Here is a 12,612-nt window from a genome sequence, read left to right as displayed (position 1 = left end):
TTGTCTAAAAGGATTCACCACCAGGTTCTCTTAAGTCAGTATGGGGAATATTTTTTATGTCTAGGTCACTGATACTAGAACGATCGACTGGAAGGCAGCATAAATAAGCAAGGATGACTTATTTCATTTTGTTCTGCTCTAGAGATCTACTATTTAAGATCTACTTTTTTTTAAAGATTTTATTTTATTTATTTATTTGACAGAGAGAGATCACAAGTAGGCAGAAAGGCAGGCAGAGAGAGAGAGAGAGGAGGAAGCAGGCTCCCTGCTGAGCAGAGAGCCCGACGTGGGGCTCAATCCCAGGACCCTGAGATCATGACTTGAGCTGAAGGCAGAGGTTTAATCCACTGAGTCACCCAGGTGCCCCAAGATCTACTACTTAAGTTAAAAACATGCAACATAGAATTCCATCCAATAAATACAAACAAAGACATACCCAGTTAAAGGGCAGTAAGAAACAGAATCAGATTACAAAGAACCAAAGAATGATGTCTGGGGAGGTAAGGCACAGCCTTTCTGATAGCCAAACTGAGGGACAACGACTGGGTCCTCCTCTGCTACTGGTAATCCCCCGCTCCCGTGAGGGTGTGCTCCCAGAGCCCATGTATTAAGATGGCTGATGGGAACTCATAAAGTATTTTCTCATAGAAATAATATCAATGGCAAAGTGGGTGTGAGGTCACCAGGCATGGCCCCAAGATCAAGTTAACCCAAAAGGGGCTGCCTCCACAGCTCCACCCCTGGGGGTCTCACCCAACACCTCCTCAAAGGGCAGGCTGCTCTATCATTCATTGTTCTCTGGAGTGACAGACATAGACTCACCTGCTTCCATCATAGCTTTGGTGCCTCCACCTACCTCCCTGGGACTCTGTCAGCTCTCTGGTCAACTCACGTTATACTCTCTCCTTGGGAGACTCCTTCTACTCTTAGGACTTCCACAGCCCCTTACCAAGGGAGGCACTGCAGGCATCCAGCAGAGGACACTTGAGTTGAGGATCATGATAGAAACTCAGGCATGGCGGCCATGATGGGTTAGGTGCAAGAAGAGGCAAACGCAAAAATAAGGCACTCTGTGGTCCCTGAGAAGAGACGCTAGCTCTGTTCCTTTCTCTCCAATTCCTACTCCAGTCCCCAAGAGGCTGGCTCTTCTCTATTTCAGTCTGTAGGTGGCCCTGAGAATATATTCTTCTTCTTTTTTTTTTTTTTTAATTTTTTTATTTATTTGACAGACAGAGATCACAAGTAGGCAGAGAGGCAGACAGAGAGAGAGGGGGAAGCAGGCTCCCCGCTGAGCAGAGAGCCCGATGCGGGGCTTGATCCCAGAACCCTGGGATCATGACCTGAGCCAAAGGCAGAGGCTTTAACCCACTGAGCCACCCAGACGCCCCCCTGATAATATATTCTTTTTTTTTTTTTTTAAAGATTTTATTTATTTATTTGACAGAGAGAGATCACAAGTAGGCAGAGAGGCAGGCAGAGAGAGGAAGGGAAGCAGGCTCCCCGCTGTGCAGAGAGCCCGATGCGGGGCTCGATCCCAGGACCCTGGGATCATGACCCGAGCCGAAGGCAGCGGCTTAACCCACTGAGCCACCCAGGCGCCCCAATATTCTTAAGTAAATTCTTCACTTGAGCTATCTTGAAGGGGATTCTGTAAGTTGAAACAGAGAGAACTTTGCCTATAATGCCAGGTGTTAAATCTTGTTTGTCCTGGCTTCTCAAGCAGATCTCCCAATTTTGACTCAGGCTCCTGCATTCAAGGCTCATGAGGGGCCCAGGATTGTGGCCCCCTGGATGAGGGCCCGAGGGTGGTTACTGCTCCTCCCTCACCCAGCCCCATACCCCACTGTGGCTCCAAGTGGAATGCCCACCCAGTGTCCCCAGATTCTGAGAAATGCAATCATAACAAAAATCAACCGAAAGGTGAATTTACTTTTCCCAACACTTCAAGTTCACGGCGAACTCTGGCTTCAATCCAAGTTGTAAGTCAGCCTCTGAATGAGGCCCCAGGGAATGAGATGATAGAATCCTTATGTTGCGTTCTTTTTTCCTTCCCAAAGAACAGATGTGCATTTTATCAGATGCCTTTTCATCATCTCAAATCATCTTACTAAATTGAAGACTTTATGGGCAGAATAACTGCCAGGCCTTGCCCAATTCCTGCCCCACTGTCCTCCCCTTTTCGGCTGCTGACTCTAGTCTGTGGGGTCGCGCCCGCCCTACACTGCAGCCAGCCCTGTCCTCGGTCAGGGGTGGGGGCGGGGGTAGATGTGGAGAGTTTAGGCTCAACATGGGAGGGTCTCAGCAGCACTTAACCTTTGACCCGGTTTGGATCTGTGTGCTCCTGCCTCATTTCTGACCCTTGTCTTCATTTTATTCTCTCAGGCCAAGTCTCCAGCTTATCATCCTCCCTAATATTTATGCCCCAGAAGGACTAGGGTCCTTGCCTTGTCCTCCCAAGCTCACAGCACAAAACGAGAACTTCCTATGAGTTTGACTAAAGGTCCTTCTGATGCTATTTGCCTGGGTCTCCACTCTTGCCCTCCTGCTGGCCCTGCTTGGCCCCCTGGCAGGCCCTGTGCCCCAGGCTGGATCCCCAACACCAACTCCTGCCTGGATGACAGCTGTCACCTGGGGCCTCCCCTCTGCCTACTGGACCACGCCTCCTCTGGGAGGTCAGTGGCTGCCCCACACCAGCAGGGGCTTTGGATCCCAGGTCCACCCACTCTAGGCTGCCCCATTCCTCCCATAGCCTAAAACATGGCCATAGTCACATCCATCATTAATGCTCCATCTCTTGAATGCCAGAAGAGAAAGTGGGCATCCTTGGTACTGAGCACAGAAGGGGTCCCCAGTTAGCATCTGCTACTGGAAGGAAGGAGGGAGGGAGGGACGGAACGTTGGTGTCAGAGGGTCAGCAGAGCTGTGAGGCAGACACACGCCAGAGTAGGAGTTCAGCAAGTAAAGATCAAGTTCTACCCCAGGAGCCAAGGAGAATTCTTAGAGGAGGGCAGGGATGATGGGAGCAGTCAGCTGGGGGCGGGGAGGGGGCTGCAGGTCTCAGGGGAGAAGGGATAAAAGGAGCCCTGGAGGAGTGAGCAGGAATGCTGGCACTCCCTCTTGGGCATGGAAAAGACCTAAGGACCACATTCTCCCTCTGCGAATTTATGTGAGGGGCACTGCAAAGATAAGCTTTCGGCCACATGGCTAAATGATGCTTTTTTCGGACACTTCCTGCAAGGCGGTCAGGGCTTGCCCAGCCCGAGGGCATCACTCCGGGCATCACTCCCTAAGCATCTCTTTCACGGCTGGTACCCCACATTCAGGTGCATCCTGCATTCAAGCAAACAGTCCTAACCCCAGCTGACCTCTGGGGGGAGCAGAGGAGCAGGGAGGCGCAGAGGCCACCAAGCACTCCTGAGACTGGTGGCCCCATCCACAGACCACAGGTGTTTTGTCTGGCACCTCTCTCGAGCAGAGCCTGACGGCAGAACGAAAGAAGATGAGCCAAGACCTAAGACAAGTCATGGCTGGGATAGGCTGGGGGATGTGGCAAGGCACACAGTGAACATCACCGGAGACCACTGAGGGCACGCTGAGGTGCAGCCCCGATGGTATGCAGAACTCTTCCACATCTTTCCCCATCAGCTCTCAAGGGTGCTGATGGGGAGACCGAGTCTCCCCAGTTCAAGGGGACAGCGTCAGTGGTGAGGCCAGCAGCTGTTTCCAGAAGCAGTGGAGTGTAGAGGCTAAAAGGAGGGCCTTTGACCTGAGAGTTAAGTCCTAATCTGGGTTTGGCCAATAATCCTTTGTATTAGAGTTAGTTACACACCTCTCTGAACACTAGCCTTCGTGTCTACGCCAAGAGTACCCACCGCCTAGAACCGTTGTGTGAAGGTTAAATGGGATCACAGGTTTAAAGTCTGTAAGACATTCGCAGCATATAGCAAATGCTCGCTAGTATCATTCTCCTTGTCCTCGCTACTAGCATCCAATCCATTTTCAGGTCTCTCTCTGGCCAACAGTGCAATCCTAGGGTTTGACTCAGGAGGACTGGAGAAGGCTAGGTAACCGACAGAGATGTCCCAAGGATGGCCCAGCTCCAGAGACCCCAGGGGCTCACGGGGGGATGTGGAGTCTGAGACACAGAGGTGGGCAAGAGAAAAGAGAAGACAGAAGGGGCAGCCCAGGGGCAGCCCCGGAGGCTATGATTACGGGGCACCTACCAGGGGTCAGGCCCCAGCCTAAGTGTTTTTCCTATCACGCTTTCAATCCCACTGCTAGACAGGCACTAATAACCCATTTTATAGATAAGGGACAAGTCACCCTGCGCCCCCCAGCTAATCAATACAGAGCCAGAGAGGAAAACTGAGGCCCTCCTGTCTCCAACATCCAAGACTTTCTACACTGCAGTTCTGCAAGGTCCGGAGGTCCCCATAAGAAGAACATCTCATGTGGCTCTTCTGTGGGCACGGTGAGGCCAGGTGATGGCAACGTGTGCTGCTCCAAGTCATGGGCAGAGTGAGAAAAGGAACTCTAAGACCTTGAAGAATCCGCCAGGTGGAAGGGTCCTCAGGATTGGGAGAGGAGGCCCAGAGAAGGGAGGCAAGGCATCCCAACCTACATCTTTCATGCCTGCTACTTCATTCTTTTGAACTCAGGAGCCCAAACTGCTGGGCTCAGGCAGACACCCACATGCTCAAACAGATAGTAGGAATTTAGGAACTGAAGATTTAGAGGCAAATTGGCTTCTCAAATAGAGCTGGACATGGCCCAGTGGCTCAGAACAGACAAGACGGGGCCATCAGCTGCCCTCGGAGACAATAAGTCATTACAACCATCTTCCCTTTCCAAGTCCTCATGACAAAGCCCAAGAAATCAGAGCCATCATCTGGATGGAGGTAATGGCAAGGCGAGATTTCCTCTCTAGGTTTCCAGACATTTGCAAAGATGGGAATGTGCAACCCTGGCTTCCTGGACTCTTTGGGGAAGATATAAACAAACAAAAGTCCAAAACATCAACCACGTTGCCCTCCACCTTGTGTGTTTAGCAGAACAGGTGTCTCGGAACTCAGAAACGGGGCTCTCGGGCTCTGCCCCATCCCATCGAAGACGATGCAAGACGGTCGGAGAGTGTGTGCGTGCCTGCGTGTGTGTCTGTGTGTGTGTCCCGCTAAGTACTTCCTTCACTACACAGCTAATCCGATTAGCTGCTTTAGGAAACTCGGCAATGTTAATTCAAGGGTCCCATTCATAGAACAGCTTGGCCCATGGCTGCTCAGAGCTCCCATTCTTCTATCTGCAAATAAAATGCACACAGAAGGACTTTCTCTCCGCAAAGAATGCGCTCTTGCCTCCTTACCCCGCACACATCCCAGATGCTGCTGCCACTTCCTCTGGGAGCTCCCATGGTGGGGCCAGGGACCTGTCAGAAAATGGGGAGAAAATAGAGCTCTTTCCACCTCAAGTGCAACATGAGGCCCATTTTCATGGTGCTGTCAACCCAGGTGGCCTTCCAAGCCGGCAGCCTTGCTGAGTAAGTTGAGAGCACGCCAGCTAGAGGGCTCTGGTGGGGTCATTGGCTTTCCCTTCTTTCTTTGCAGAACGGGGACCTGGAGCAGAGTGCACAGTTGGAACAAAAGCCTGAACAGAGGGAAAGTTGAGGCTTGTACAGACACGATGTCATTCTGTTTGGCTGGAGGAAAGGAGAGGGAAGGGGGCTGGAGATCCAGGTTGTAGACAGAGCATGGACAGTGCAGACTAAGGTCAGACTCAGGAATGTCTCTGCTAAGGGATAGGGATCCACGGAGGGTTTTATGGGACATAGCTGTCATGTGGGTCTCCGAGGACTGCTCTAACAAAGAACCACAAAGTAGGTGGCTTGAAACAACAGAAAGCCATTCTCTCCCAGTTCTAGGGGCTAGCTGTCTGAAATCAGGGTGTTGTCACAGCCCCGCTCCCTCTGAAGGCTCCAGGGAAGGAGTACTCCTCGCCTCCTGCTAACCAGGAGTGGCTCGGGCAGTCGTGGCCATCCCCAGGCTCCTAGATGCTTCACTCCAGTCTCTACCGCCCTCTTCACATGCCTTCTTCCTCCTTGCCGTGTCTGTGGGCTCCCCTCTTCTTCTAAAGACTCCCATCACTAGATGGAGGGCTCCTCTCAAGACCCTTAACTAATTCCATCTGCAAATCCTCTAGTTCCAAACAAGGTCACTTTCTGAGGTTCCAGGTAGACATGAGTCTGAGGGGACTTTACTCTACCCACTCCAGGGGTTGCAAGGTCAGGGCCAGGAAGATCACCTGAAGGCAGGATGGGGAAGGAAGGACCAGAGGCCGGGAGACTGATTCCTCTAAGTGAATGATGAGAGGCTCCCTGGTTGGGGTCCCAGCAGCTTTCTTCTGGGGCCAGTGCAGGCCCCCATGTGGGCTCATAAACCAACCCAGGCACAAGGTCTTTGTTCACCCTTTGGCCCAGAGAGGCTCCAGCCTACCCTCCAAGTGATGGCAAAGGAACAATTACACACACATCTGCTGTTCTCTGTTCCTTCTAACTGGCAACATGGTGGACATGTTGGTCTAGTGGAGGACACATGGGAGCTGGGAAAGCTGTTTCTAGTCCTGGTTCTGCCACTCACTGGATTTAGGACATTGGGCACCCCTAGGGAATGAGGTCACCTTGGTCACATCCAGGCCAATGAGATTGTTCCATTCTGAAGTCAAGAAAGCAGCTCCAAACTCACAGGAGGAACCAGGAAAAGAAGGCCTCTGGGGCTACACTGTAGGGTTCTGTGCCCTCTCCACTAGGACCCCCCTCCAGGGATTCAGCCCCACCCCGCCAACCCCCACCCGCCGCTTGAACCTCCTTCCCTTCCCTAAAACACAAGAGCACTAACCAAAGCTTGAAAAATGAAATAACCTAAATCTAAGAGCACATCCTTCCACACATTTGGAAGCAGGAAGACGGAGTAAAGATGTGGTTCCTTTTTATTTATTTATTTTTAATCAAAGCAAATGTTTAAGGATCAATGCTCAAAGTTGTTCACAGCATCATTGTTTCTAACAGAAAGAAATTACAGGAAGGAAAGGGAAACCCTCTCTGTGTCCGTCTATATGGGATTAATTTGATGAATTATGGCAGAGTTGTGCATTAAGTGTGATAGACCACAATGTATCCCATGAAAAGATGTCTACAAGGTGGTGGTAACTGAAAGACACAGGTTGCACCAGACAGTGTTGAGAAAAATCCCTTATATGTTTCCAAAATATCTGTATGCACACAGCCTGAGCCCAATGAGGCTGGAAGGAATCCAGTGAACAGATAATGACGTGGATCCCTGGGGCTGGGAGAACGGGAGATTTTTACTTTCTACTTTGTACAATTTTAAGCTATTGGACTTTTTTTAAAAAAAAAAAAAACAGGCAGTATTAGTTTCATCAACAAAAACAATAAAAAATATTCCCATTTTGAAAATAAAATAATGATTCTAGATGGAAGCAAAGTACTATTGGCCCACAGAGAAAAGTGATCAGGATAAAAATCACTTTGCCATAAAAGGGTACCAGAAAAAAAAGAAAGAAAGAAACAATATTCTAAGCTTGGGAAGGAGGAAACACCAGGTAGGTATATGTTTCAAAGGCCTCAAACCCAAGCTGCCGATGTTCCCTCCCACACACAGCAAATTTCCTCCACTGTCCTCCCAGGTCAGTGTGCTTTCTGCAAATACTACTACTACTACTAAATGAGGAGGTGGCAGAATTGATATTTGTTGAGCACTTATTATTAGCCAGGCACTGTGCTAAACACTTTATACGTGTTCTTTTTGTCCTTGTAACATCACTATTCTCATTTGATAGATGAAGAAACTGAGACCCAGCTCAAGGATCCAAACCCAGACAGTCTGATCCTAAAGCCCGTGACTACAAGCAGTGCTTTACCCACACTTCTGGAAGCAAAACCTTGATCATTTAGGCCAGAGGAGATGGTTCCAGTCTCTGCCGTTCTCCGCCAACCCCTTCCTTCTTCCTCTCCACCCACGTTGGCCAGTGCCTTGTAGATACAGGGGCCTGGGACACTTCCAAGGGATCCAAAGACAAATGTGAGATAGACCTTGCCCTCTCCAGTTCACAGGGAAGAAGGAAAGAGAAGACTCAGGTTCTTAGACCAGAGGCTGAGTATGTTGGCCTTGGAGGAGTGCTGTGAGGGAGGCGAAGGCAAAGCTGTTAGGCTTCCCTTCACTGCAGCATCCTGAGAGAAACTTCTAAGCAGGCAGCTCTCCAGGAACTGACCTCCAGCTGGAAGCTCCCAGCCTCTCCTTGGGGTCTCCATGGCTCTCTACCACAGCCTACCCCAAAGAGCCATCATCTAGTGACTCTCACCTTTCCGCGGCTCCCTGAGGAAAGATGGGCCCTGTCATACTCCCCATGTGGCTTCTCCATAGCCTGAAATGTTCTTTTCGTGATTCTTGACTTCAAGAACTCATTCTCTTCCTTCAAGACACAATGCAAGAGCATCCATTCCCACAGTGCCTTTCTTGGCTCGCCCACCTGGCCTTCGTCCCCTCACTCTTCTCTCTTCCTACTTCTCTCGGTTCATTATAGCCCTTGCCGTGAGGAATCGGTTTATTTCTTCACCTGTCTGTCTCATTCCACTAGAGAGGAGCACCTCAGTGATACTATCTGTCATTGCCTGACAACTGGCTGCGAGCCAGGCACCAGGCTGGCCCATTACCCTGGGACTTGGTCCTCCCAACCCCCTGTGGCATGAGTGATGGTTTCATCCCCATTTTGCAGACAGGAAAACTGACCCTTGGAGATGTTAAAGAGCTTGTCCAGGTCTAAACTCTGTCTGCCTGTCATGAATAGTCTCCCTGCTGACAGGGATCCCATCTTACTCCTCTTTTTCCAGCACTGCACTTGGCCATGACAGGGCCCCCCCAAAAAGGATACAAGGCTTCAGTTATGTAAGATGAATAAGTTGTGGAGATCCACCATGCCACACTGAGCCTATGGTTTATAATATTATTTGTGCACTTGAAAATGTGTAGAGAGTAAATCTCTTGTATTCTTACCATAATAAGTTTTTTAAAAATCTCAAAGGAAAGGAAAGAGGGGCACCTGGGTGGCTCAGTCGGTCAAAGCCTCTGCCTTCGGCTCAGGTCACGATCTCAGGATCCTGGGTCCCTGCTTCCCCCTCTCTCTCTGCCTGCCTCTCTGTTTGTAATCTCTGTCTGTCAAATAAATAAATAAAATCTTAAAAAAAAGAAAAAGAAAGGAAAGGCAGGGGTTGGGGGAGAGGGGGCAGGGAGAAGAGGCAGTGTAACCTTGGGCACATGTGAGCCCTGGTCACCAAAGAGCCAGCCAGGATGAGCCCCACCAGCCTTCAGCCTCATAGTACAGCGCCTTTTGCTCCTGCTAAGAATGGGGGTTCCCCAGAGCTGAGGTGTCTGAGACCAGCTGGGAGAGAGGGGGGTAAGAACTCAAGAGACAAGTCTCACTAGTATGCCCCCCAGGATGGAGGTAAGGAGGGAGAGGAGTACTCAAAGTCTGAAGCCCATTGGGCTCCTGGTTTGTTTGCAAAACAATGCACAGTGCCCCAAGCAAACATGTTTCCTAGCCATGCCTTATTAACATGACCAACATGGAGCCCGGGTAGTAATTCTCTCCAACCCTGGGAAGTGCTGGACCCACCCAGAGGCCGAAGTCCTGAGAGCCCAGAGTAATCCCACTCCGGACAGCTTGGGCTCAAGCCTGAACCCTCTGAGCTGGAGCCTGAGCCTCCAGATAAAGAAGCAAGTGGAGATTCTCGTACAAGGATCAGCAAGTCTGGAGGCTCCAGTTCCACAACCCGCAGTGCAGAAAGAGCGACCCCTCTGGTTTTCCCCAGACAGGCGGGCTTGGGACTGACAGGTCAAATACCGAAGTCTCGGGGTCCACATCCACCCTTGCCAGAGTCCCTGACCCTGCTCCCCAGAGAAAAAAAATGGGGACACAGTACTTACCTGTGCTATGTCCCCCATCCTCTCCCGACTGCTTGATCCAGTCTCTGGCTTTGTCGATGTGAAATAACTTCAGGTCCTCTTCATCTAAGGCAATGTCTCCCCAAAAGACAGCTGGAGAGAAAAATTTTAAAAATTTAAAAAAAATAAATGGATCCATTTAAGCTGGATATCAGAAGAAAATTGATTTATTAATGCCCCAGAGGACATGGGACATTGGGGAGCAAACTCTAGAAATGACAATCCATCCAGTCAAATCTCTCCCTGAACATAACACATAGGGCTGGTAGAGACAGAAGAATGGCATAGAATAATTCTGTGTATCAGAGCCACAGGGCTGGACTCAAACACCATGAAGATCAAGGCCTACGTCTGTCGGGTATTTTGAAAGGGCACCCTGTCTTACTGGAGCTCTAAGCAGCTCTGGGCAAAACCACCACATAGAGACAGCTGTTTCTTTCTTCTCCAGAGTCCCCAGGATATAAAAGAAAAGCATAATGTGATAAATGATACTATTGTTCACAATATTTGCTACCCTTCCCTGGGGGAAGATTATATTTCTTTGCCCCATTAATGTCAGAATTAGCCACTTCACCTGCTCTGATAAACAAATGGGAGAGAAAGCTTCAAGAGTTAGTGCACGATTCACATGCCCTCTCTTCCCTTTCCCGAAAGACAAGCACCATTCCAGGCAGGAGTGACTCTATCAGCCTGGGTTCTAGAATAAATATGATGTGGGGCGGAGATACAGCTGATCGGGTTGCATATGTAGCATGAATGAGGAGAATGAAAACTGCTAGTTTTACAAGTCTCTGAGATTTGGGGCTATTTGTTACTAGAACACAACGTCTTTATCCTGACAAATACAGCAATTGCTATCAGGAGTAGTGTGCTTCTGTTACAAAAATCCATTGTGTTTGGGCAAGGCAGTGGGTGTCAAGGAAATTATTACTGAAGCCTGGAAGGAGGTGACCTATGTTATGCAGTGATGGGGTGGCCTGGTAAAAATATGGGCAGATTCACTTGGAAGGCAGGTGATAAGCTGAATGAGCTATGGCTTTAAGTGAAGGGATTGAGAGTCAGAATGTTAGTAGCACACCTTGGTGGTTATTAGCTGTGTTTGATAAGGTACTACGAGAAAGAAAGGGGTTTTACAGAGAATTGGGCAGTTTATAGTGGAAATGAAAAGGCACAGAGAGAGTCCAGAAATTCAACACTAAGCAATAAAAGTAAAACTGAGAGGGCCTTCGAGTAACAAAGGCTAATGAAAACTTAGCTTTCTGGTGTGGAGAAATGGGAACCCTCATCCATTGCTAGTTGGAAGATAAGATGGTATACTCCCTATGGAAAATCATTTGGCAGTTTCCTAAAAAGTTAAGTGTAATCTTATCATAAGATACCAAAGACTATATATTACATGATTCCATTAATATTAAATGTCTACAAAAGGCTAGTTTATAGAGCTAGAAAGATTAGTGATTGCTAGGGTTGGGTGCAGGACTGAGATATGACTACAAATGAGCACAAGGGAGCTTTTCCACATGGTGAAAATGTTCTGTAATTGAATATGGTGATGGTTACACAGCTATAAATTTACTAAAATCATTGAAGTGTACACTTACAATGGTGAATTATACAGTATGTAAATTGTACAAGAAATCTGTGTAAGAAAAAATAAACCACTCAACTTTATGGCAAAGATCAGTCAAGATGGTTCCCAGTACATTCTTTTAGTGGGATAAGAATGGGGAGGGATAGGAGACCAAAAGTATGGTTCCCTCACAGAGGCCCAGCAAATGTCAGGTGCCAGCAACTAAGTCCAGAGAGACAGGCATGTCTAGAAAACAACCGTGTTGTGACCACCCCACGTGCAGCTGAATCAAACAGGAAGATGACTAACATTTCAGAAAAGTATTGTGCCAGAAGAACCACTAGCACAGCCTGTAGGAGACTGCAACTGTTTGAGACTTAAAATGACCCCAAATGATCCTTGGGCCCCCAAGCTGAAAAAGATTGCCTCAGATACAGCCAATGAGAATAAGGGAAAAGAAAAGACAGACCCTCCCTTGAATGGAACCATGGAGGGTCACGGAGGAAATATGATTGGAGAACTACTCACAGGAGGTGGAATCAGAGCCCTCCCCAGAGAGTACCTATGCGGAAGACACCTCATTGCCTGCCACTGTGTCCTGTTCCAGCTCAAGAGCCAGAGAAGAGCAGGACACTAAGGTATAAGTTCTGAAAACAACAATAGTTCAGGGAACAGCAAAGAGTGCTGTGATCGATTAGTGATGTCTGCCACGAGCAAGTGTGGGAGTGGCAACCCTCAGGGGGTATGTTTGCCATCAGATGCTTTTATCTTTAGGAGGAGAATCTGGATAATACTGCAGCAGAAAAGAAACCAGAAGTCTGGTATATAAGTGGCTGCTCTTCCTAGAAATCTAAAGGAATAAACCAAAAAGTGTTCCCAAATAAAATAAGACACTGTCACAACACATAAGAAAAAGTGATGGATCAACAATTAGGACTCACCACTGTGCACTAGTACTTTCTGCAATGGTGGTAGAGCTCTTCACTATGGTAGCCAATAACTACATGTGGTTACTGAGCACTTGAAATGTGG

General features: G+C 48.7%; 1 protein-coding gene across 1 annotated transcript in view; it reads right to left on the bottom strand.

The window, feature by feature from the left end:
• TLL2 (tolloid like 2) overlaps positions 1 to 12,612 on the bottom strand; it is a 116,531-nt gene that overhangs the window by 84,176 nt on the left and 19,743 nt on the right. The window contains exon 2 of the mRNA XM_032883365.1: positions 9,993 to 10,103. Within this exon, the coding sequence (XP_032739256.1) occupies positions 9,993 to 10,103 (111 nt within the window). The remainder of the gene's footprint in view (positions 1 to 9,992; positions 10,104 to 12,612) is intronic.

Source organism: Lontra canadensis, unplaced genomic scaffold, assembly GCF_010015895.1.
Source record: "Lontra canadensis isolate GAN:19392208 unplaced genomic scaffold, GSC_riverotter_1.0 scaffold3, whole genome shotgun sequence".
Classification (NCBI taxonomy): Eukaryota; Metazoa; Chordata; class Mammalia; order Carnivora; family Mustelidae; genus Lontra; species Lontra canadensis.
This window is presented reverse-complemented; position numbering and strand designations above follow the sequence as displayed.